The 21065-nt window shown below is 49.0% G+C and overlaps 1 protein-coding gene across 15 annotated transcripts in view; it reads left to right on the top strand.

The window, feature by feature from the left end:
• Positions 1-453: 453 nt before the first annotated feature.
• The window catches only part of RPAP1 (RNA polymerase II associated protein 1), a 28077-nt gene continuing 7465 nt past the window's right edge, over positions 454-21065 (top strand). For 7 of the 15 annotated variants that reach the window (XR_013521023.1, XR_013521022.1, XR_013521024.1 and 4 more), the window contains exons 1-18: positions 454-492; positions 9185-9441; positions 9720-9868; positions 10153-10242; positions 11031-11151; positions 11723-11944; positions 13863-14042; positions 15053-15168; positions 15475-15573; positions 16412-16513; positions 16717-16884; positions 17138-17320; positions 17451-17585; positions 17683-17853; positions 19238-19395; positions 19821-19979; positions 20103-20301; positions 20711-20820. Coding sequence is in view for 11 of the 15 variants with exons in the window: in XM_009005519.4 (XP_009003767.3) it covers positions 9261-9441; positions 9720-9868; positions 10153-10242; positions 11031-11151; positions 11723-11944; positions 13863-14042; positions 15053-15168; positions 15475-15573; positions 16412-16513; positions 16717-16884; positions 17138-17320; positions 17451-17585; positions 17683-17853; positions 19238-19395; positions 19821-19979; positions 20103-20301; positions 20711-20820 (2543 nt within the window). In the remaining 4 variants the exon portion in view is untranslated. Of the gene's footprint in view, positions 493-9184; positions 9442-9719; positions 9869-10152; positions 10243-11030; positions 11152-11722; positions 12002-13862; positions 14043-15052; positions 15169-15474; positions 15574-16411; positions 16514-16716; positions 16885-17137; positions 17321-17450; positions 17586-17682; positions 17854-19237; positions 19396-19820; positions 19980-20102; positions 20302-20710; positions 20821-21065 lie in introns of all 15 variants that reach the window. The other 8 variants (XR_013521025.1, XM_078334322.1, XM_078334320.1 and 5 more) reach the window with 5 other exon arrangements.

Here is a 21065-nt window from a genome sequence, read left to right on the forward strand (position 1 = left end):
ACTTTGGGAGGCCGAGGTGGGCGGACTACCTAGGGTTGGGAGTACAAGACCAACCTGGCCAACATGGTGAAACCCCGTCTCTACTAAAAATACAAAAATTAGCCAGGCATGGTGGCGGGCACCTGTAATCCCAGGTACTCGGGAGGCTGAGGCACAAGAATCGCTTGAGCCCTGGAAGTGGAGGTTGCAGTGAGGCGAGATTGCGCCACTGCACTCCAGCCTGGGCGACAGAGCAAGACTATGTATCAAAAAAAATAAAAGAAGGATGCATGTTCTGAATGTTGGTATAGAGCTTACGTGGAAGTAATAAACAGCCAGCCAAGCAGCACCGCGCTCAGCAATACGCCACACTGAACAAGGAAAACCCAGACTGCTCGCAGCTAAGCCCGGGAGAGGCGGGGCTGGGCTGCGGAACGGAAGCTGGAATCTGGCGGCTGCGGAAACGCGACCTCTGCAGGGCAAGATGGCGGCGCCCAGACAGGCCTGGAGCACGTAGGTGGCGGGGCTGGAGGGACGGATTTCAGGTGATCTGGGCGGAGGACCCAGGGCAGCGTGTCCGGTTTCTTTGCTGGAACCTGCCTGCGGGCCTTTGGTCTTTAAGGGAGGGACTGTGGCCTCTTCTGTGCATAGATCTCGGGCACGGCCCTTCAACGGGCAGCAAAAGCTGTAGCTCGGTGATTTCCTCATTGCCGAGTTGAGTGGTCTAGGAGGCTTAACTAGCGCCCTCAACCAGAGTCTAAAAGTAGTCACGCGTCCCGACTCGGGATTGGATTCTGGCTCTGGAGGATAGGCTGCAATGTAAGAGCCCCTGAAACTCCTCAGAGGCCGCGATAAACCCAGAGGTCCATTGTTAGGGCTACTTTTTTTTTTTTACGAGTTACTCCTTAGCCAGGGAACCCATCCTTATCCTTTTTTAAATTTTATTTTAAATTTTGAGACAGAGTTTCACTCTTTTGTTGACCAGGCTGAAGTGCAATGGCGCGATCTCGGCTTACTGCAACCTCTGCCTCATGGATTCAAGCAATTCTCCTGCCTTAGCTTCCCAAGTAGCTGGGATTACAGGCACCTGCCACAACGCCTGGCTAAGTTTTTGTATTTTTAGTAGAGATGGGGTTTCACCAAGTTGGCCAGGCGGGTCTCGAACTGCTGACCTCAGGTGATCCATCTGCCTCGGCCTCCCGAAGTGCTGGGATTACAGGTGTGAGCCACTGGGCCAGGCCAACCCATTCTTATTCTATTAATAACTTAAGATGTTATCACTTCTAGCACGGATTGGTTCTGGACAAATCTGCTCTGGAGTTTGTGGGGAAATACACTGTTGCCTTTACTTAGGATGAAAAGAATTGGAATTGTTACTGAGGTTTATTTATATAAGTAACAGGCACTGAGCTCGGCGCTTTGTGTCCATAGTCAGTTAAATCCTCAAACATTTCCTATTATATGGGACCTGTTATTCACATTTTACAGTTGTGGAAAGGAGACTTAAGACAGCATAGAGGCCGGGCGCAGTGGCTCACGACTGTAATTCTGGCACTTTAGGAGGTGGAGGTGGGTGGATCACCTGAGGTCAGGAGTTTGAGACCAGCCTGACCAAAATGGAGAAAACCCGTCTCTACTAAAAAAAAATTTAAAAAAATTAACTGGGTGTGGTGGCAGGCACCTGGAATTCCAGCTACTCGGGAGGCTGAGGCAGGAGAATCACTTGAACCCAGGAGGTAGAAGTTGCAGTGAGCCAAGTGTACCCTTGCACTCCAGCGTGAGCAACAAGAGCAAGACCCTGTCTCAAAAAAAAAAAAAAAAAAAAGGCCGCATAGATAACTTGCCTAATTTCTCACATTTAGTAAGCTGATATTTGACTTCTGGTTTATTTATTCCAAAACTGGTGCCCATAACTACCCTGGCTCTGTTTTCGATATGGATATGGCCCACCCTGTGAAGTGAGCTGGACTTTGCTTCTGGGTCACATGAATCCATGGATAAGTAGGAGGAATTGTTTCTGCTTATGTAGAATCTTACAGGAGTAAATTGTTAACATACCATGGGATTCTCTCTTCATTTAGTTCAGGCCTCCTTAGGGCCTTTGGGTAGGCACTGGGGTAGGAGACTTTTTCCTTGTTTGTTGGCAGGTCTGTTCCACAATTAGATATGGCTAACTGCCCTTTGGCTGTATAAATATAGAATTATAACTGGTGTTTGTGTCCTTTCATGTATGAGACTCTGTTCTAATCTTCTTACATACATATTAATTCAGGATGTAGGTACAGTTATCTTCATGTTACAGATGAGGAAACAAGCACAATAACTTAAGTGAAATACCTTGCTTAAGATTACACAGTAGATGGCAGAGCCTGGATTGAACACAGGCAGTTCCTTTTTTTTTTTGAGTCTCACCCAGGCTGGAGTGCAGTATGGCACAATCTCAGCTCACTGCAATCTCCGCCTCCTGGGTTCAAGCGATTCTCCTGCCTCAGCCTCCCGAGTAGCTGGGACTATAGGCGCATGCCACCACACCCAGGTAATTTTTTATTTTTATTAGAGATGGGGTTTCACCATGTTAGCCAGGCTGGTCTCGAATTCCTGACCTCAGGTGATCCGCCCACCTCAGCCTCCCAAAGTGCTGGGATTACAGACGTGAGCTACCGTGACTGGCCAGCTGTCCATTTTCTTTTCTTTTCCTTTTTTTTTTGAGATGGATCCTTTGTAGCCCAGGCTGGAGTGCAGTGGTGTAATCTCGGCTTGCTGCAACCTCCACCTCCTGGGTCCTGGTTCAAGCGATTTCCTGCTTCAGCCTCCCGAATAGCTGGGATTACAGGAACATGCCACTATGCCCAGCTAATTTTTGTATTTTTATTATTAGAGACGGGATTTCACCATGTTGGCCAGGCTGGTCTTGAACTCCTGACTATGTGATTCACCCGCCTCAGCTCCCAGAGTGCTGGGATTACAGGCATGAACCATCTCGCCAGGTCTTTTTTCTTTTTTTTGAGACGGAGTCTCGCTCTATCGCCCAGGCTGGAGGGCAATGGCATGATCTCCACTCACCACAATCTCTGCCTCCCAGGTTCAAGCAATTCTTTTGCCTCAGCCTCCTGAGTAGCTGATATTACAGGTGCGCGCCACCATACCCAGCTAATTTTTGCATTTTCAATAGAAACAGGGTTTCATCATGTTGGCCAGGCTGGTCTTGAACTCCTGACCTTGTGATCTGCCTGCTTTATCCTCCCAAAGTGCTGGGATTACGGGCATGAGCTACCGCGCCTGGCCTAGAGACAGGGTTTCACCATGTTGGCCAGCTTGGTCTCTAACTCCTGACCTCGTGATCCACCCACCTCGGCCTCCCAAAGTACTGGGATTACAGGCGTGAGCCACTGCGCCTGGGCTAGCTGTCCATTTTCATACTGTTTACTTCTCATCCAGGAAAAGGCACATCTATATACTTTGCTTTTGTCACTCTACAACTAGTACTTATTACAAGTTCTATGCCAAATTTAAGACCAAATTTTTAGACAGATCTTTGCTCACTTCATCCCCTTCCTTTTGTTCTCTGCTTATCTTCCTCCTTCAATATTCAGCTCTATTTTTAATCTTTAGGGATTTTTCCCACCTCTGAAATCCTGTATCTCTGATCTTCTATGTGGTTAATTTGACCACTGGGATGCACTGCCTTGTAATGTGTGTGTGTGTTTACCATATTCTCTTACCCCAAATTGGGGTACATCATTGACCAAAGGAAGATTTTTACAATCTGAGAGACATCATTTTAACTATAAATCTTTGGAATTTCTAGACTTGTTGGGGCAAAAAGAGATAATAAAGTGGCCGGGCGCGGGGTGGCTTACTCCTACTGTGAGGCTGAGGCTGGTGGATCCGAGGTCAAGAGATCGAAACCATCCTGGTCAACATGGTGAAACCCCGTCTCTACTAAAAATACAAAAATTAGCTGGGCATGGTGGTGCACGCCTGTAGTCTCAGCTACTCAGGAGGCTAAGGCAGGAGAATTGCTTGAACCCAGGATACGGAGGCTGCGGTGAGCTGAGATTGCGCCATTGCACTCCAGCCTGGGTAACAAGAGCAAAACTCCGTCTCCAAAAAAAACAGACCCAGCATTTCATCATGGTCTCTGTCTCCCCAGTAAGCCCCTTGAACCCAGGGACTGTGTTTTACCTCTATTCTTTCTATTTACAGCCCCGTGTACATTGCTCTGCCTAGAGTAAACTCTCCAAAAAATTTTTTGAAAATGTTCTTAAGATCACACTGTCATATGACTGTTTCACCATTTCTATCCCTTTTAGCCTCCCTGTGTTGGGAGATGTTTCTGATGCTAGCTTAGTTATTAGATCTGATTCCACCTAGAACCAGATGTAAGGACATGTGTCATGCGGTGCTATTGTTAGTCCCAGCTATCTAGCCTTGTGTCTCCCTCCATTTCACACTCCTTCAGCTTTTAGGAGGTGGTCAACTTCATCATGTTTTCCCTTGTACCCTGTTTATTCCCTGCTTCTATACCTTTGCCCAGCTATCCCTTCTGGCTGCAGGCCTATCTTATCCCTCAAGGTCTGGTTCAGTTTTTTCAACCAGGGGTGATTTTTTTTCCTAGGTGACATTTGGCAATGTCTGGAGACATTTTTGCTTGTCACAACTGGGGGAGGAGGTTTGCTGATGGCATCTCATGGGTAAAAGCCGGGAATACCACTAAACATTCCTACAGTACAGGACAGCTTCCCACAGCAAAGAATTATCTAGCTGGCCGGGTGCAGTGGCTCATGCCTGCAATCCTAACACTTTGGGAGGCCGAGGTGGGTGGTTCAGCTGAGGTCAGGAGTTCAAGACCAGCCTGGCCATCATGGTGAAACCCCATCTTTATACTTAAAAAAAAAAAAGAATTATCCAGCCATAAAAGTCAATAGTCCCTATTGAGAAAGTCTAGTGTAGTCCCAGCCTTTGCTCTTCAGGAGATTCTTTATAGTTCTTCCCCATCTGCCTCACTATTCCAGATTTCCAGGACACCCAGGGACCACACAGCACTAAGCAATAGAACATAGTGGGTTAAGGGTATGGACTGACTGGGATTGAATCCTAATCCTAGTACTTACTTACTTTGACCCTTGGGCAAATACTTAACTTCTCAGCACTCTTCTTTTCTCAGCTGTAAAATTTGAATAATAGTAGTAACCTACCTCATAGGCTGTTATAAGGATTAAATTAATGAATATGGGGCCAGGCACGGTGGCTCAGGCCTGTAATCCCAGCACTTTGGGAGGCCAAGGCGGGTGGATCACGAGGTCAACAGATCGAGACCATACTGGTCAACATGGTGAAACCCCGTCTCCACTAAAAATACAAAAATGAGCTGGGCATGGTGGCGAGTGCCTGTAATCCCAGCTACTCAGGAGGCTGAGGCAGGAGAATTGCCTGAACTCAGGAAGCGGAGGTTGTGGTGAGCCGAGATCGCGCCATTGCACTCCAGCCTGGGTAACAAGAGCGAAACTCCATCTCAAAAAAAAAAAAAAAAATTAATGAATATGGAAAAAGTGCATAGAGAACAGTATGTGGCACATGCTAAGTGCTCAATAAGTGTTAGCTATAACAATAACGTTTTTATTATTATCAGCATCTAGCTCAGGGGTTTCAAAACTAGTCAGCCAGCTTTCAGACATGCTTGGCCAGCCCGGTGTTTTTGTTTTATAATTTTTTTTTTTTGAGACGGAGTTTCACTGTTGTTACCCAGACTGGAGTGCAGTGGCACGAACTCAGCTCACCGCAACCTCCGCCTCCTGGATTCAAGCAATTCTCCTGCCTCAACTTCCTGAGTAACTGGGACTACAGGCACGCACCACCATGCCCAGCTAATTTTTGTATTTTTAGTAGAGACGGGGTTTCACCATGTTGACCAGGATGGTCTCGATCTGTTGACCTCGTGATCCACCCGCCTTGGCCTCCCAAAGGCTGGCATTATGGGCGTGAGCCACTGTACCTGGCCTTTGTTTTATAATTAAGATATTATTTACTTACCACAGAATTCATCATTTTCTTTTTCTTTTTTCTTTTTTTAATTTTTATTTTGTCAAGCCCAGTGGATTCCCATTTATTATTATTTTTTTGAGATAGAGTCTTACTGTGTCGCTTAGGCTGCAGTGCAATCATGAACTTGGCTCGCTGTAACCTCCGTCTCCCAGGTTCAATCGATTCTCCTGCCTCAGCCTCCTAAGTAGCAGGAATTACAGGTGCACACCACCATGCCGGTCTAATTTTTTTATATTTTTTGTAGAGATGGGGTTTCACCATGTTGGTCAGGTTGGTATTGAAACTCCTGACCTCGTGATCCCTCCGGCTCAGCCTCCCAAAGTGTTGGGATTACTGGCATGAACCACAGCGCCCGGCCAGAATTCATTTTTTTAAAGTTTACCGGCCAGGTGCAGTGGCTCAGGCCTGTAATCCCAGCACTTTGGGAGCCTGAGCTGGGCAGATTTCTTGAGCCCAGGAGATTGAGATCAGCCTGCACAACATGGTGAATCCCTGTCTCTATAAAAAATAAAAAAATTAGCCGAGTGTGGTGGTGCATTTGTAGTCTCCGCTTTTTGGGAGACTGAGGTGGGAGGATGGCTTAACCCCAGGAGGTGGTGGTGGAGGGTGCAGTGAGCCAGGATCATGCTACTGCACTCCAGCCTGGCTGACAAAGCCAGACCCTGTGACAGTAAATAAATAAAGTTTACAATTCATGGCTTTTAGTATACTTACAGTGGTGAACATTTTAATTACTTCAGAAAGAAGCTGTCAATTCCCTTTTCCCTCCAGCTCTCTTAGCCCCTGGCAACTACTAATCTACTTTCTGTCTCTATGGATTTGCCTATTCTGGACATTCTGTATGAACAGAATCATACAATATGAGGCCCTTTGTGGTTAGCTTCTTTCTTTCTTTTTTTTCACCAAATAAAATGTTTCTGAGTCATGTAGCCTCTTTCACTTAGTGTAATGTTTTCAAGGTTTGTGCATTAGAACTTCATTCCTTTTTACTGACAAATTAATGACTCTACGTTAATTTCTTTTTTAGCCCTTTGTGCCATGGTTACGTAAAGTCTTAACCTTTGGGGTAGCTGGGTGAAGACTATATATGGTAACTGTTCATACTATCTATATAAATCTGTAAATCTAACATTATAACAAATTACAAGTTTAAAAAGTACATAAATTTATAATATATAGAGAAAAATAGAAATGTGCATATTTTATCATGATACAAAACAAACATTTGATTGCTCACTTATTTGTTGATTTTTAAAAAATTTTATTTATTTTTTTATTTTTATTTTTTGAGATGGAGTTTCGCTCTTTTTACCCAGGCTGGAGTGCAATGGCGCGATCTTGGCTCACCACAACCTCCGCCTCCTGGGTTCAGGCAATTCTCCTGCCTCAGCCTCCTGAGTAGCTGGGATTACAGGCACGAGCCACCATGCCCAGCTAATTTTTTGTATTTTTAGTAGAGACGGGGTTTCACCATGTTGACCAGGATGGTCTCGATCTGTTGACCTCGTGATCCACCCACCTCGGCCTCCCAAAGTGCTGGGATTACAGGCTTGAGCCACCTCGCCCGGCCTTTTTTTTTTTTTTTTTTTTTTTTCTTAAAGACAGGGTTTTACCATGTTGGCCAGGCTGGTCTCAAACTCCTGACCTCAAGCAATCCACCCACCTCGCCTCCCAAAGTGCTGGGATTATAGGCATGAGCTACCGTGCCTGGTTTTTTAATGTTTTTTCTTTGCTTTTTTATCTTTTAATCCTCTGATCATTTATCATTGGCAAGGTTGAGCAGATATAGAAGTGCATACATTCTGCAGCTTGAATGCCTAATTTCAGATTGTTTCTGCCATTTCCTATGTGATTTGGGGGCAATTAAATTAACTTCCTGTGTCAAGTAGGAGGATCACTTGAGCCCAGGAGTTTGAGGCTGTAGTAAGCTAAAAGATTATATTGAATTATAGATTTGGGAAGTATTAAGTCTTCTAATTCATGAACATGGGATATCTTTCCATTTGTTTAGGTCTTTATTCTTATTGTTACTATTTTTTGTAGAGACATGGTCTGGCTTTGTTGCTCAGGTTCATCTTTAACTCCTGGCTTCAAGCAATTCTCCTGCCTCAGCCTCCCACAGTACTGGGATTACATGCATAAGCCACTATGACTGCCTCACTTGTTTAGTACTTTAATTCAACAATGTTTAATAGTTTTCAATGGGCAAGTCCTGTACTTCTTTGGTTACATTTGTTCTAATGCATTAGCATTTTATTCTTTTTGTTGCTGTAATTTAAATTGTTTTCTTAATTCCATTTTCTGCATGTTCTTTGCTCGTGCATAGACATACAATTTTTTGGCCGGGCGCGGTGGCTCATGCCTGTAATCCTAGCACTCTGGGAAGCCGAGGTGGGTGGATCACCTGAGGTCAAGAGTTCAAGACCAGCCTGGCCATCATGGTGAAACCCCATCTTAAAAAAAAAAAAGACATACAATTTTTTTTTTTTTTGAGATGGAGTTTCACTCTTGTTGCCCAGGCTGGAGTGCAATGGTACAGTCTCGGCTCACTGCAACCTCCACCTCCTGCATTCAAGTGATTCTCCTGCCTCAGCCTCCTAAGTACCTGGGATTACAGGTGCCCACCTCAATGCCCAGCTAATTTTTTGTATTTTTAGTAGAGACGGGGTTTCACCATGTTGGCCAGGCTGGTCCTGTCCTCAGGTGATCCACCCACCTTAGACTCACACAGTGGTGGGATTATGGACATTAGCCACCGACCCGCCACAAATGTTTTTTAATATTGATATTTTACAGCCCAGGGTTTTTAATAATTTGCATACCTTTAGGCCAAGCACATCCTCTTCAGTTTGATACAGTATCATCATCCCCCATTATGACACATATATCTGCCTGGCCCCTAATGAAATTTTCCTCTGGTCTCCTGCTAGTTCTTTTTGAGAGTTTTATCATCACCCATAGATTGTAAACAACCTAAGTTGGCTGTAAATATTGTTGCTAGGCTGATGACATCAGGGAGGGCTGAAGAGAGAGGGAATGGCAATAAGGTATGATTGAGGAGGAATGAGTTCATGTGAAGGATAAAGAAGGTCTTCTCTGATGCCTAATAAAGAAAATCAGGATTCAGTTGCAGAGGGCCCATATTCTTTCTTGCTCTTAGGGATGAATAAGAGAGAATCCCCACAGGAAGACACTGCTGGAGACAGTCGTACTGGGGAGGCAGCTGGAGCAGCAAGATGCTGTCGAGGCCAAAGCCAGGGGAGTCCGAGGTGGACCTGCTGCGCTTCCAGAGTCAGTTTCTTGCAGCTGGTGCAGCCCCAGCGGTGCAGTTGGTAAAGAAAGGAAATAGGGGCAGTGGTGATGCCAACTCAGACCGGCCTCCGCTACAGGACCATCGGGATGTGGTGATGTTGAACAGTAAGTGCCCGGGGGTATGAGGCTGAGAAGTAGACAGGGTACAGCCTCGGCCCCTCCCTCTTCCCAATGTGGTTGGATTCAGACACATTGTTATTTCAGACACTGTTGCTGCAGCCCCATTTTACAGAGGAAGAAACTGAGGCTCAAAGGGGTTAAATACCCTATGCAAGGTGACAGCTTGAGCCAGCGCCCCATGGCAGCCAAAGCTTTCCTTCCTAGGCTGCAGTGACTTCCTAGGAAGGTGCATATACTCATATTTGGGATCTTTTCTTTCTCAGATCTCCCAGATCTGCCCCCAGCTTTGGTCCCTTCTCCCCCGAAGAGAGCCAGGGCCAGCCCTGGCCACCCCCTGCCTGAGGATGAGGACCCAGAAGAGAGGCTGAGGAGGCATGATCAGCACATCACTGCTGTCTTGACTAAGATTATTGTGCGTCTCACTCTGGCTGAGTAGGATAAGATGTTCTTGGGCAACAGGGATATTGGATGCTCGGGGTGGGTAAGCCTTATGAGTAGAGGCTGCTTCAGAAAGGGAGACTTTTCCCCAATGCAGTCTGGTTGGGGGCTGAGTTAGAATCACTTTGCCCTGAAGGGAGGAGGGTCCATAATCCCCCTGAGTGAGGTTCTATCATTCAGAACTGGGCTAATAGGATAGGGTCCAGCCTAGGGAAGTCTGTACATTGTGCTTCACAACTTCGTGCTTTGTTGCTACAGGAACGAGATACAAGTTCAGTGACCGTGAAGCTGCCTGTGCCCAGTGCTGTTGCTTTCCCCCCTGTGTTTCATCGCTCTCGGGACACACAGGTAGGCAAGGGTGAGTTTAGGTGGTGCCTAGAAGACAGACAGGTGAGTCTCATAGGCATCTTCAGACTACCGACAGGTGGTTTTAATGACAGGCAATTTCATTTACAAAGCAGGACCGTACATACTCGTTACATCTTTTAATCTTCATAACAAACATATAAGGGAGGTATCATGATGATATCTTGGGGATGAGGATTCCTTATTCCCATTTTTCAGATAAGGAAACTGACACCCCCTAAAGAAATAAATAACTTGTCCAACACCAGACATATAAGAGATAGAAGAGGCCGGGCGCAGTGGCTCACGCCTATAATCCCAGCACTTTGGGAGGCTGAGGCGTGTGGATCACGAGGTCAAGAGATTGAGACCATCCTGGTCAACAAGGTGAAACCCCGTCTCTACCAAAAATACAAAAATTAGCTGGGCATGGTGGTGTGCACCTGTAGTCCCAGTTACTCAGGAGGCTGAGGCAGGAGAATTGCTTGAACCCAGAAGGCGGAGGTTGCGGTGAGCCGAGATCATGCCATTGCACTCCAGTCTGGGTAACAACAGCGAAACTCCATCTCAAAAAAAAAGAGATAGAAGAGCCAGAACTTCAGCCCAGTCTGTCAGATTCTAAGATCTTTACTCCTTTGGCCTCTCCTTTTTTCTGAGGACGAGTGTTGTTATCCCCGGAGATTGAGCAAAGCCCCTTTTATCTCTTTGTTCCAGAGACCTTGGTATAAAGAGGCTGAGAGGAAAGTGGGATAATGAGCATCAGTAACCAGGGTTTTCTTTATGCCCCACAGGGAAAATCAGCAATATCTGGTAAGAGAAGCATCTTTGCCCAGGAGATTGCAGCAAGGAGAATATCTGAAGCCAGGGTCCCATCAGTTGGGGAAGTTGTGCCCAATCTGGGCCCACCAGAGGGTGAGCTGGGGTTGAAGAGGCTTGGGCTTGGCCTTTTTAAAAGACACAATCATAGGGTTATTTTTGAAGACACGTCTTCCTGCCTCAAATGGGAGGTACATTTGAGCCATCTGAAGTAATCTGAGAATACAAGTTATGGGAGGCTTGGGTTCATATCCTGGTCTCAGGTGCTGGGAGTGACACAGGCCATTATGTAATCCTAAGAGAAAGGGAATAGTCTGGCAGAGACTGTAAAATAAATGTATTGGCGAAGATTCCTTTAATGATGCAAATTATTAGCTGAAGAGCCGGGAGCAGGCCCCTAGCTATAGATGGCTGCCTGGATATCCAAGAGAAGAGTCAGAAATTAGGGTGTTTCTGGAGGAAACCTTTTCATAATAGTACTAGGAAAGTGGTAAGTGGAGAAGCCACCTCGAGTCCTATGCCAGACCCAATGGGGTCTGCACTCTGTCTAAAGAAAGCTTGGATCTGTACCTGTCTCCAGGGCTAATAGCCTTATAGAAGAGGGCCAGAAAGCCCAGTTAGAGCCATGGAGGACAGAGCAATGAATGTGGTCATACCTTTCTTCCAGGTGCCGTGACCTGTGAGACACTGGCTCCTAGGGACCGGGGCTGCCAGCTTCCTGGAAGCAGCCACAGCTTCCAGGGACCTAATCTGGTCACAGGGAAGGGACTCAGGGGTCAAGAAGCTGAGCAGGAAGCCCAGACTATCCATGAAGAAAATGTAGCAAGACTGCAGGCCATGGCTCCTGAGGAGATCCTGCAGGAACAGCAGCAGTTGCTGGTGCAGCTTGGTATGGGTGCCTTGCTTTCCTGCTGAGACCAGGCTAGGAGAGGACCACCACTATTGAGTAAGGCTTACTGTGAGTTCTGGACACTGTGCTGAGTACTTTAGTACTTTTTTTTTTTGAGATGGTCTTGCTCTGTCACCCAGGCTGAAGTGCAATGGCATGATCTCAGCTCACTGCAACCTCCACCTCCCAAGTTCAAGTGATTCTCCTGCCTCAGCCTCCCAAGTAGCGTGATTACAGATGTGCGCCACCATGCCTGGCTAATTTTTTTGTATTTTTAGTAGAGACGGGTTTCACCACGTTGGCCAGGCTGATCTCTCCAATTCTTGACCTGAAGCGACCCGTCCACCTCGGCCTCCCAAAGTGCTGGAATTATAGGCATGAGCCACTGCACCTAGCCAAGGGCCTGCTTGTAACCACTGTACTTATATAACTGTACTACCCTGGTATAGTATACAGTATGCGTTATTATAGCTATACTCTACTATTACTAAACTACAGTCTTCTACTATGCTATGCTATACCTCCCGCCCCATGTCTGCTCACCAAAATGCTAGGCACTCAGTCAATCTTGTTACCCACTGTATGCTAGCACCTGTATAGAGTATGTGTTAGGGCTCAGTATGGTGCCTTGCACCTGTAATCCCAGCAGTTTGGGAGGTTGAGGTGAGAGAACCACTTGAGGCCAACAGTTCAAGACTAGGCTAGGCAACATTGTGAGACCCCCATCTCTAAAAAAAATTAAGATGCTTTACTCACATGCTAGACGATAGGGGTAAAAAAAAAAAAAAATTAAGATATAAAAAATTGGCCGGGCGTGGTGGCTCATGCCTGTAATCCAAGCACTTAGGAGGCCAAGGTGGGTGAATCACCCAAGGTCGGGAGTTTGGGACCAGCCTGACCAACATGGTAAAACCCTGTCTTAAAAAAAAAAAAAAGATATAAAAAATTAGCCAGGTGTGGTGGCGCATGCCTGTAGTCCCCTGGGAATTCGGGAGGCTGAGCCAGGAGGATTGCTTAAGCCCAGGAGTTTGAGGCTGCAGTGAGCTATGATTGTGCCACTGCACTACAGCATGGGTAACAGAGCAAGACCCTGTCTCTTAAAAAATATATATATGGGGGGGTGGGGCCTCATGGCCCTGCAGCCTCGTCAAAAAAAAAAAAAAAAAAAGAAAGAAAAAGAAAGAAAATAAAAAATAAAAATATATATACAGCCTGACCAACATGGTGAAACTTTGTCTCTACTAAAAATACAAAATTAGCCAGGCATGGTGGCATGCGTCTATAATCCCAGCTACTCAGGAGGCTGAGGCAGGAGAATCACTTGAACCTGTGAGGTGGAGGCTGCGGTGAGCAGAGATCATGCCACTGCACTCCAGACTGGGTGACAGAGTGAGACTCATCTAAAAAATACATAAGCTGGGCGCAGTGGCTCACGCCTGCAATCCCAGCACTTTGGGAGGCTGAGGTGGACGGATCACCTGAGGTCAGGAGTTCAAGACCAGCCTAACCAATATGGTGAAACCCCATCTTTAAAAAAAAAAAAATACATATGTGTGTGTGTGTGTGTGTGTGTGTGTGTGTGTGTGTGTGTGTGTTTTGGCCCTAGTCAACATTAACTTAGTCATTTTATAGCCACTTACATCAGAACTGTCACCTGAAGCCAAGCACAGGGATAGGCATAGGAACTGGGCCGGGGGACTGTGACGGATAGAGAGAATGGTGGGCCTAGTGACCCCACAGGTGTGAAAAGGCTAGGTCATTGATGGGCCACAGGAGCACCCAGAAGGCTCAGGTCCAGGCTGGGAAGCAGCTTGTCCTGTCCTTGGCACCTACAGATAGGCAATATTCAGCAGGTTCCAGGTCTGTAGGAGGCCAGGGAGGATTTGTCTCTTACTCTCCCCTCTACTTTCACCTCTAGACCCCAGCTTGGTTGCTTTCTTAAGATCTCACAGCCACACCCAAGAGCAAACAGGAAAGAAGGCCTCTGAGGAGCAGAGGCCAGGAGGACTCTCTGCTAATGTCACCAAGGAGGAACCCCTTATGTCATCTTCTGCCAGTGAGCCCAAGAAGGGAGACAAGCTGGAGCCAGAAGCCCCAGGTTTGTAGCGGGTAGGGGTCAGATTTTGGTGGATAAAAGTAGGGGAAAGTGTCCCTTCTAGGCCTAGGAAATGAGAGAAGAGAGAATCTTCTCTGCTTTTGGACATCTAACATTAATCCTCATTATTGGCTTCAAGGCAATCTTCATTGCTGATGCATGTCTTCTTCCTGCACATGCTTCCTGTTTTCTTGTCCTGTTACTGCTCCTTCACCTTCCCTTTTAAGGGGCAGCAGTGCGTGGTGGCTGAATCCCGCCCCACCCGCTCCCAGCAGACTGTCTTTCTGCCCCTGCTGTAGCTGCCCCAGCTCTGGCTCTGTCTATATCACTGTTCTCTCTCTCTCTGCTCACAGTGTTGTGGGGAAGATGTCAGGGCCAGGGTAATGGGAGAGGCAGAATCTGACAGAGGTCTTATGAACATGCCAGACCAGAAGCAGAGGCCATTGGAAGTACTCATTTCCCAGAAACAAGATTATTTCATTAGTGATTAACAAAAGAAGAAATTGAATTATGACAGCCCGGAACCTCATGCCCCTGGAAGAACTCCAGGCCAGCTGAGCAGGTTGGGTGGGGGTAGGCATGAAGTAGGAAAATATGGGATTTGTTTCTGTATTCTTCCCCCCAGAAGCCTCCTCCTCCTCCTTGTCCCCATTCCCGTGCTCCTTTAAGGGCTGATACTGGAGAGTGGAGAGGCTTCCCGATATGTGTGGTTCTCCCTTCTTTCTTTTTTTCTCCTTTTTTCTTTTTTCCTTCTCCTCCTCCTCTCTCCCCTCCCAACAAATCCTTGGGGTCAGCAAGGGGCTGGAGTCCAGGATAGAGTATGTCTGTCATATTGGAGACTTTCATCCCAGCCCTAGTTCCAGTCCCTGGGCCATGCCTTTTAGCCATAACTGAGGGTAGAAGCTGTCAGATCCTGGAACAGAGGTGGATGTGGCAGCTGCTGGGTTATGGTGGAGACTCCTGTGGATACTGAGCTGAGCCCTTTGGGGAATACTCTCACACTGTCTCCCCAGCTCTGGCACTGCCCGTGACCCTTCAGAAAGAATGGCTGCACATGGACACTGTTGAGCTGGAGAAGCTCCATTGGACCCAGGACTTGCCCCCTCTCCGGCGGCAGCAGACACAGGAGGTGAGGAAGGCCAGCTGGCCTACGAGACAAGGGATGAGATGGGTCGGGAGAGGAGCTGCTGCTCTTGCCCTCAGAACTCAGGCCTTTCTATTGCCCAGAGCCTGAGAAGCATCCCTCCTTTGCTCTCACCCATCTTTCCCATCACTCTGCCTGGCCCCTAAGGCCAGATAAGCCCTATATCTAGTTAAGAGGTAGAGTCAGTACCTAAGTCCTGAAAGGTCTGGGATTAAAGGTGGGGAGTGGGTGTGGGAAGCTTGCTGGTACCCCCAGGCAACAGTCCTCTCTCTCTCTCTCTCTCTCCATTAGAGGATGCAGGCTCGATTCAGTCTTCAGGGAGAACTACTGGCCCCTGACGTGGACCTGCCCACCCACCTGGGTCTGCACCACCATGGAGAGGAGGCAGAGGTGAGGCATGGGACTGGAGAGGATGGGACAGCTCTTTTAACAACCCTGTGAAAGGGATCTCTGGTCAATTGCCTTTGACCTTCTGCATGCCCTGTTCTAGTTCATGCCCTTGCAGTGCATTGTTTCTTAGGCTTAAAATCCTGATCCTCTCTCCACATTCTGATCAGTTGCTAGAACTTTCCAATCTTCTGTCACCTCCTCATGATGCCTCCTGCACTGTGGCCTTGCTTCCTCTGTCTGCTGGCTCTCCATGTCCTCTGCTCTCTGCCCCCTGCCATTCCATGCCTCACGGGGCTGCCATGCTGATTTCTCCTGGCCCAGCTCAGGCCATACCTTGCCTCTGGAAGTTTCCCAGCTCTCCTCTGCTCATAGAATAAGGTCCTGGCCTCAACTGGGCAAGACAGTCCTTCCACCTTCTGTCACTGCTGACCCTGCTGCTCTGCCTCCTTCACTTCCTGCTGCACCACACTGCCGGCTTCTCCCATGCACCTGTGCTCAGGGACCTATAGGACTCCGCTCACTCCAGGGAATGCCTTTGCCTTTTGCTCCAAAACAGGCCATCAAAGCTCTACCCATCCTCTGAGACCAGTTCAATTTTCCAGGTCTTCTCTCTTTGTCCTGTCCTCTGGTCATACATTAAACATCAGTTACCACATTCCTTTGCATCTGCCTTATGACATGGTTACTTGTATGCAAGTCTCTTTACCAGCTTGAAGCTCCATGGAGAGCAAGGCAAATTTCACTTATTTACCTTTGTCTCTTCTGTGATACCTTGCTTGGTGTTTTGAGGGCACTGTGCTGTATCCTGGCTGCTTCTGACTTCTTGTTCCTGCCCCAGAGAGCAGGGTACTCCCTACAGGAGCTGTTCCACCTGACCCGCAGCCAGGTGTCCCAGCAGAGAGCACTGGCACTGCATGTGTTGGCCCAAGTCATAAGCAGGGTGAGTGGATTGCCAGCCTAGTCCTGCCCACCCTGTCCTTCACCCCACAGCCTCAGACTTCCCCATCTCCTGCCCTTTTCACACTGGCTCACTAGCCAGATATGTGCTTTAACAACCTAGGATCACAGCGGGGCAAACGAAGGATTAGGGCAAAGCTTCTAGATAACTTCAGCATCTTTAGCAAGGTTTTATCCTGCCCCCAGGCCCAGGCTGGTGAGTTTGGGGACCGGCTAGCAGGCAGTGTCTTAAGCCTCCTTTTGGATGCTGGTTTCCTCTTCCTACTGCGCTTTTCCTTGGATGACAGAGTGGATGGGGTCATTGCAGCTGCCATCCGTGCTCTTCGGGCTCTGCTGGTGGCTCCTGGAGATGAGGTACCACAGGGATAGGAATGGGGCTTGGGCTTGGAGGTGTCAGGGTCCCTATTCCTATTGCTGGGCATGCCCCATTGCTAAGGCTTTACAAGCAAGATGTAGAATGGGATGGCAGGTGTCTCCCTCATCTCCTAAAGGCCCCAGGGCCCAGGAGCCTTGCCTTTCTGCTTTTTTGGGGGAGCATCCTCTCAACTCCTAGACCCATTTCCTCGCCCCTGCAGTATCGCCCCCCTAACTCCCTTTCCTCTGGCAGGAACTCCTCGACCGCACCTTCTCTTGGTACCACGGAGCTTTGATGTTCCCTCTCATGCCCAGTCAGGAGGACAAGGAAGATGAGGATGAGGATGAAGAACACCCAGCAGAAAAGGCAAAAAGGAAAAGCCCTGAAGAAGAAAGGCGGCCTCCACCTGACCTGGCCCGACATGATGTCATCAAGGTAAAGGGACAGCCTCTTTCCCATCCCATGGCCCAGGGCACACATGCTAGAAACACATGCTGGAAAGAGGGTTCATCAGTGCCCAGGGCCCAGCTGCATTTGTCAGTGGGTTTCTCTCTCCAACCCCCAGGGGCTCCTGGCTACCAGCCTGCTGCCTCGGCTGCGCTATGTGCTGGAGGTGACCTACCCAGGACCTGCTGTGGTTCTTGACATCCTGGCTGTGCTCATCCGCCTGGCCCGGCATTCCCTGGAGTCAGCCACAAGGGTGAGGAAAAGGAAGCAAGGAATGAGAAAAAAAGCCTACTGGGGCCTGCTCTTGACCCACAGCCTCCCTGCTTCTCTTTTCCTTCTGTCACCCGTAGGTCCTGGAGTGCCCTCGGCTGATAGAGACCATAGTTCGAGAGTTCTTGCCCACCAGCTGGTCTCCTGTTGGGGCAGGACCTACCCCCAATCTATACAAAGTACCCTGTGCTACTGCCATGAAACTACTTCGTGTTCTGGCCTCAGCTGGGAGGAATATTGCTGCCCGGCTGGTTAGCAGGGCACAGGGCAAGGGATGGGGGAATGCATGGGACAGGGTTGGGTTGGGAGCTAAACATGGCCCCTGAACTCTGGGGAGCCAGCTCTTGCCATCTTCCTCTTCCTCTTTGGTTCAGTTGCTTAGAAACGTGGCAGAAACCACCAGATATGAACCTGTTTACTGGAGCCTGGTGCATCCTATAGACCTACTGTGGTCTCATGATGTGATAGGAGGTCTCCCTGTTCCCTAGACCCAGATCAGAAAGGCCTCATGCACATAGGCACTCATCACCCATAGCCAAGTAGCCCTAGAGAAGGTGCTTTTTAGCAAGTCTTGCTAAAAAGAGGGAGGGCTAGGTGGGGTGGCTCATGCCTGTAATACCAGCGTTTTGGGAGGCCAAGGCAGGAGGATCACTTGAGGCCAGGAGTTCAGGGGCCAGCCTGGGCCCTCAACAAAACAAAAGCAAAAAATTAGCCGGATATGGTAGCACATGCCTATAGTCTCAGCTACTCAGTAGGCTGAGGTAGAAGGATCACTTGAGCCCTGGAGGTCGAGGCTGCAGTGAGCTATGATTGCACCACTGCACTACAGCCTAGGTGATAGGTTGAGACCCTGTCCCAAAAATACTACTACTGGCTGAGTGCATTGGCTCACACCTATAATCCCTGCACTTTGGGAGGTCGAGGTGGTAGATCACTTTAGGTCAGCAGTTCAAGATCAGCCTGGCCAACATGGCAAAACCCTGTCTCTACTGAAAATAGAAAAATTAGCCAGGTGTGGTGATGCTCGCCTGTAATCCCAGGTACTTGGGAGGTTGAGACAGGAGAATTGCTTGAACCTAGGAGGTGGAGGCTGGAGTGAGCCAAGATCGCACTGCACTCCAGCCTGGGTGGCAAAGCAATACTCCCTCTAAAAAAGATAATAACAGGGGCCAGGCATGGTGGCTCAGGCCTGTAATCCCAGCATTTTGGGAGACTGAGGTAGCTGGATCATGAGGTCAGGAGTTTGAGACCAGCCTAGCCAACATACTGAAACCCCGCCTCTACTAAAAATACAAAAATTAGCCAGGCATGGTGGTGTGTGCCTGTAATCCCAGCTATGTGGGAGGCTGAGGCAGGAGAATCGCTTGAACCCAGGAGGTGGAGGTTGTGGTGAGCCAAGATTGAGCCACTGGACTCCAGCCTGTCAGCAGAGTGAGACTGTCTCAAAAATCATAATAATAATAAATGATAAAAAAAAAAACAAAACTGAAATTTTAAAATAAAAAGGAGGAAGGGCAGGGTGACTGAGGTATGACTTTGTGGCACCAGAGGGACCTGGGTCAAGGTTGAGTTGAACCACCCTCTGTCCAGCTGACTCGCAGCTGACCCTGATCCCCAGACTGTGCCCATTTCCAGTTGAGCAGCTTTGATCTCCGGAGCCGCCTGTGCCGCTTCATAGCTGAGGCTCCCCAAGAACTGACCTTGCCCCCGGAGGAAGCTGAGACGCTGAGCATTGAGGCTCTCCGTTTATGGGCAGTGGCTGCCTCCTATGGCCAGGGCAGTGACCTTTACAGGTGAGGAAAGGCAGGGGTAGGCTCCCCCTTAGACACCCTCAGTTCTGCTCTTCTGGTCAAATCAAACACCTCAGCCTTGCTCAAGGTGCCAAGCTTGGAGGGAGGATAAGAATGATGGGGAGGGCTTCTGCCAGGTATGAAAAGGCTTGGGAGTCAGGCCTAGCCAGGGAAGAGGGGGACAAACCTGGGTTAACCACATTCTGTGCTCAAAAGTATTGGTATCTGTGAAATCACATGTGAATTCCCTGTTGTGGGCAGCCCTAAGGACTGCATCCTTTCCATTCTTCAGGGCTGAGCCTTCTAAGGGTGCCCTGCTCGTTCTCTTCCTCCTTCACCAAACTGCAGATCCCTGGGCTAGGGCCGTGACTTATGTCTCATGTCTCTACCTGCCTTCATACAGAAAATCAGTCCCTGTTCTTCCTTAGGGAGCTCTACCCAGTGGTGATGCGGGCCTTGCAGGTGGTGCCACAGGAGCTCAGCACCCACCCGCCTCAGCCCCTGTCCATGCAGCGGATAGCCTCACTGCTCACTCTCCTCACCCAGCTGACCCTGGCAGCTGGCAGCACCCCCACTGAAACCATCAGGTAGAGTACAGCCAGGACCTGCAGGACAGGCGGAAGGCTCCTCCACAGGGATGGGGTGGCTGGAGCATAGAGGGGTGTGAGGCAGCCACATCCTCACCGTGGCCCCCTTTGGCACTTTTGTAGCGACTCTGTTGAGGCCAGCCTCTCAGTTACCTCCTTAGTCACTTGGACACAGGTGTCTGGCCTCCAGCCTCTAGTCGAGCTGTGTCTAAGGCAGACCTTGAAGTTGCTGTCCAGACCTGAGATGTGGAGAGCCGTGGGCCCAGTGCCTGCTGCCTGCCTGTTGTTCCTGGGCGCCTTCTACCAGGCCTGGAGCCAGCAAGTGAGTGCTGCCTGCCAGCCACCCACCAGACCCCCGCACCCTGCCTTCAGCTACATTCCACCCATTGCTCTGTGTACCCCTCTCTACTCCTACTTCCTTATTTCCTGTCTTCCCTTTTAATTCCTACCCTTCCTCCTCTTTCCACCTCCATATCCCCATGGAGCATCCAAGGAGCCATGTTGGTGGGACCAGAGAGCCCACGCGGTGGCTCAGCCTTCCTGGGGCCTGTGTGGTTTCCCTTTATGCCCCCTAAACATCAGGGCCTTCTCTCTCTTTAGAATGCTTAGCCTGCAGAAGCCTCCACACGTAGTTTTTTGGGCTCTTAGAGTGGGGGCACTGGCCTGGGTACAGAGGGGCTAGGAGAATGAATGGCTGGGCCATCAGCTCAGTGAATTCCTTGGTCCTCTAGCCAAGCTTATGCCCAGAGGATTGGCTCCAGGACATGGAGCGCCTGTCGGAGGAGCTATTGCTGCCGCTGCTGAGCCAGCCCACCCTGGGCAGCCTGTGGGATTCCCTTAGGTATGTACTGTGTGTGGTATCCAGGAGAGGCAGGGGAGGTGGCAGTTTCTTTCCTTGTGGGATTTCTTGGTCCAGTTCCTGGGTCCATCCCAGGGTGCAGGCCCTCAGCCCAAGGGAAACTTGAGTCCCTAGCAGGCAGCAGTAGGGTGGGCTCTGAGGAGTGTGGGTACTGACCTCCACAGCCAGGCCCCCCATTAGTCTTGGGTACAGACCGAGCAGTTCTTTTCCAGCCTGGCACACACCAG

Source organism: Callithrix jacchus, chromosome 8 (assembly GCF_049354715.1).
Source record: "Callithrix jacchus isolate 240 chromosome 8, calJac240_pri, whole genome shotgun sequence".
Lineage (NCBI taxonomy): Eukaryota > Metazoa > Chordata > Mammalia > Primates > Cebidae > Callithrix > Callithrix jacchus.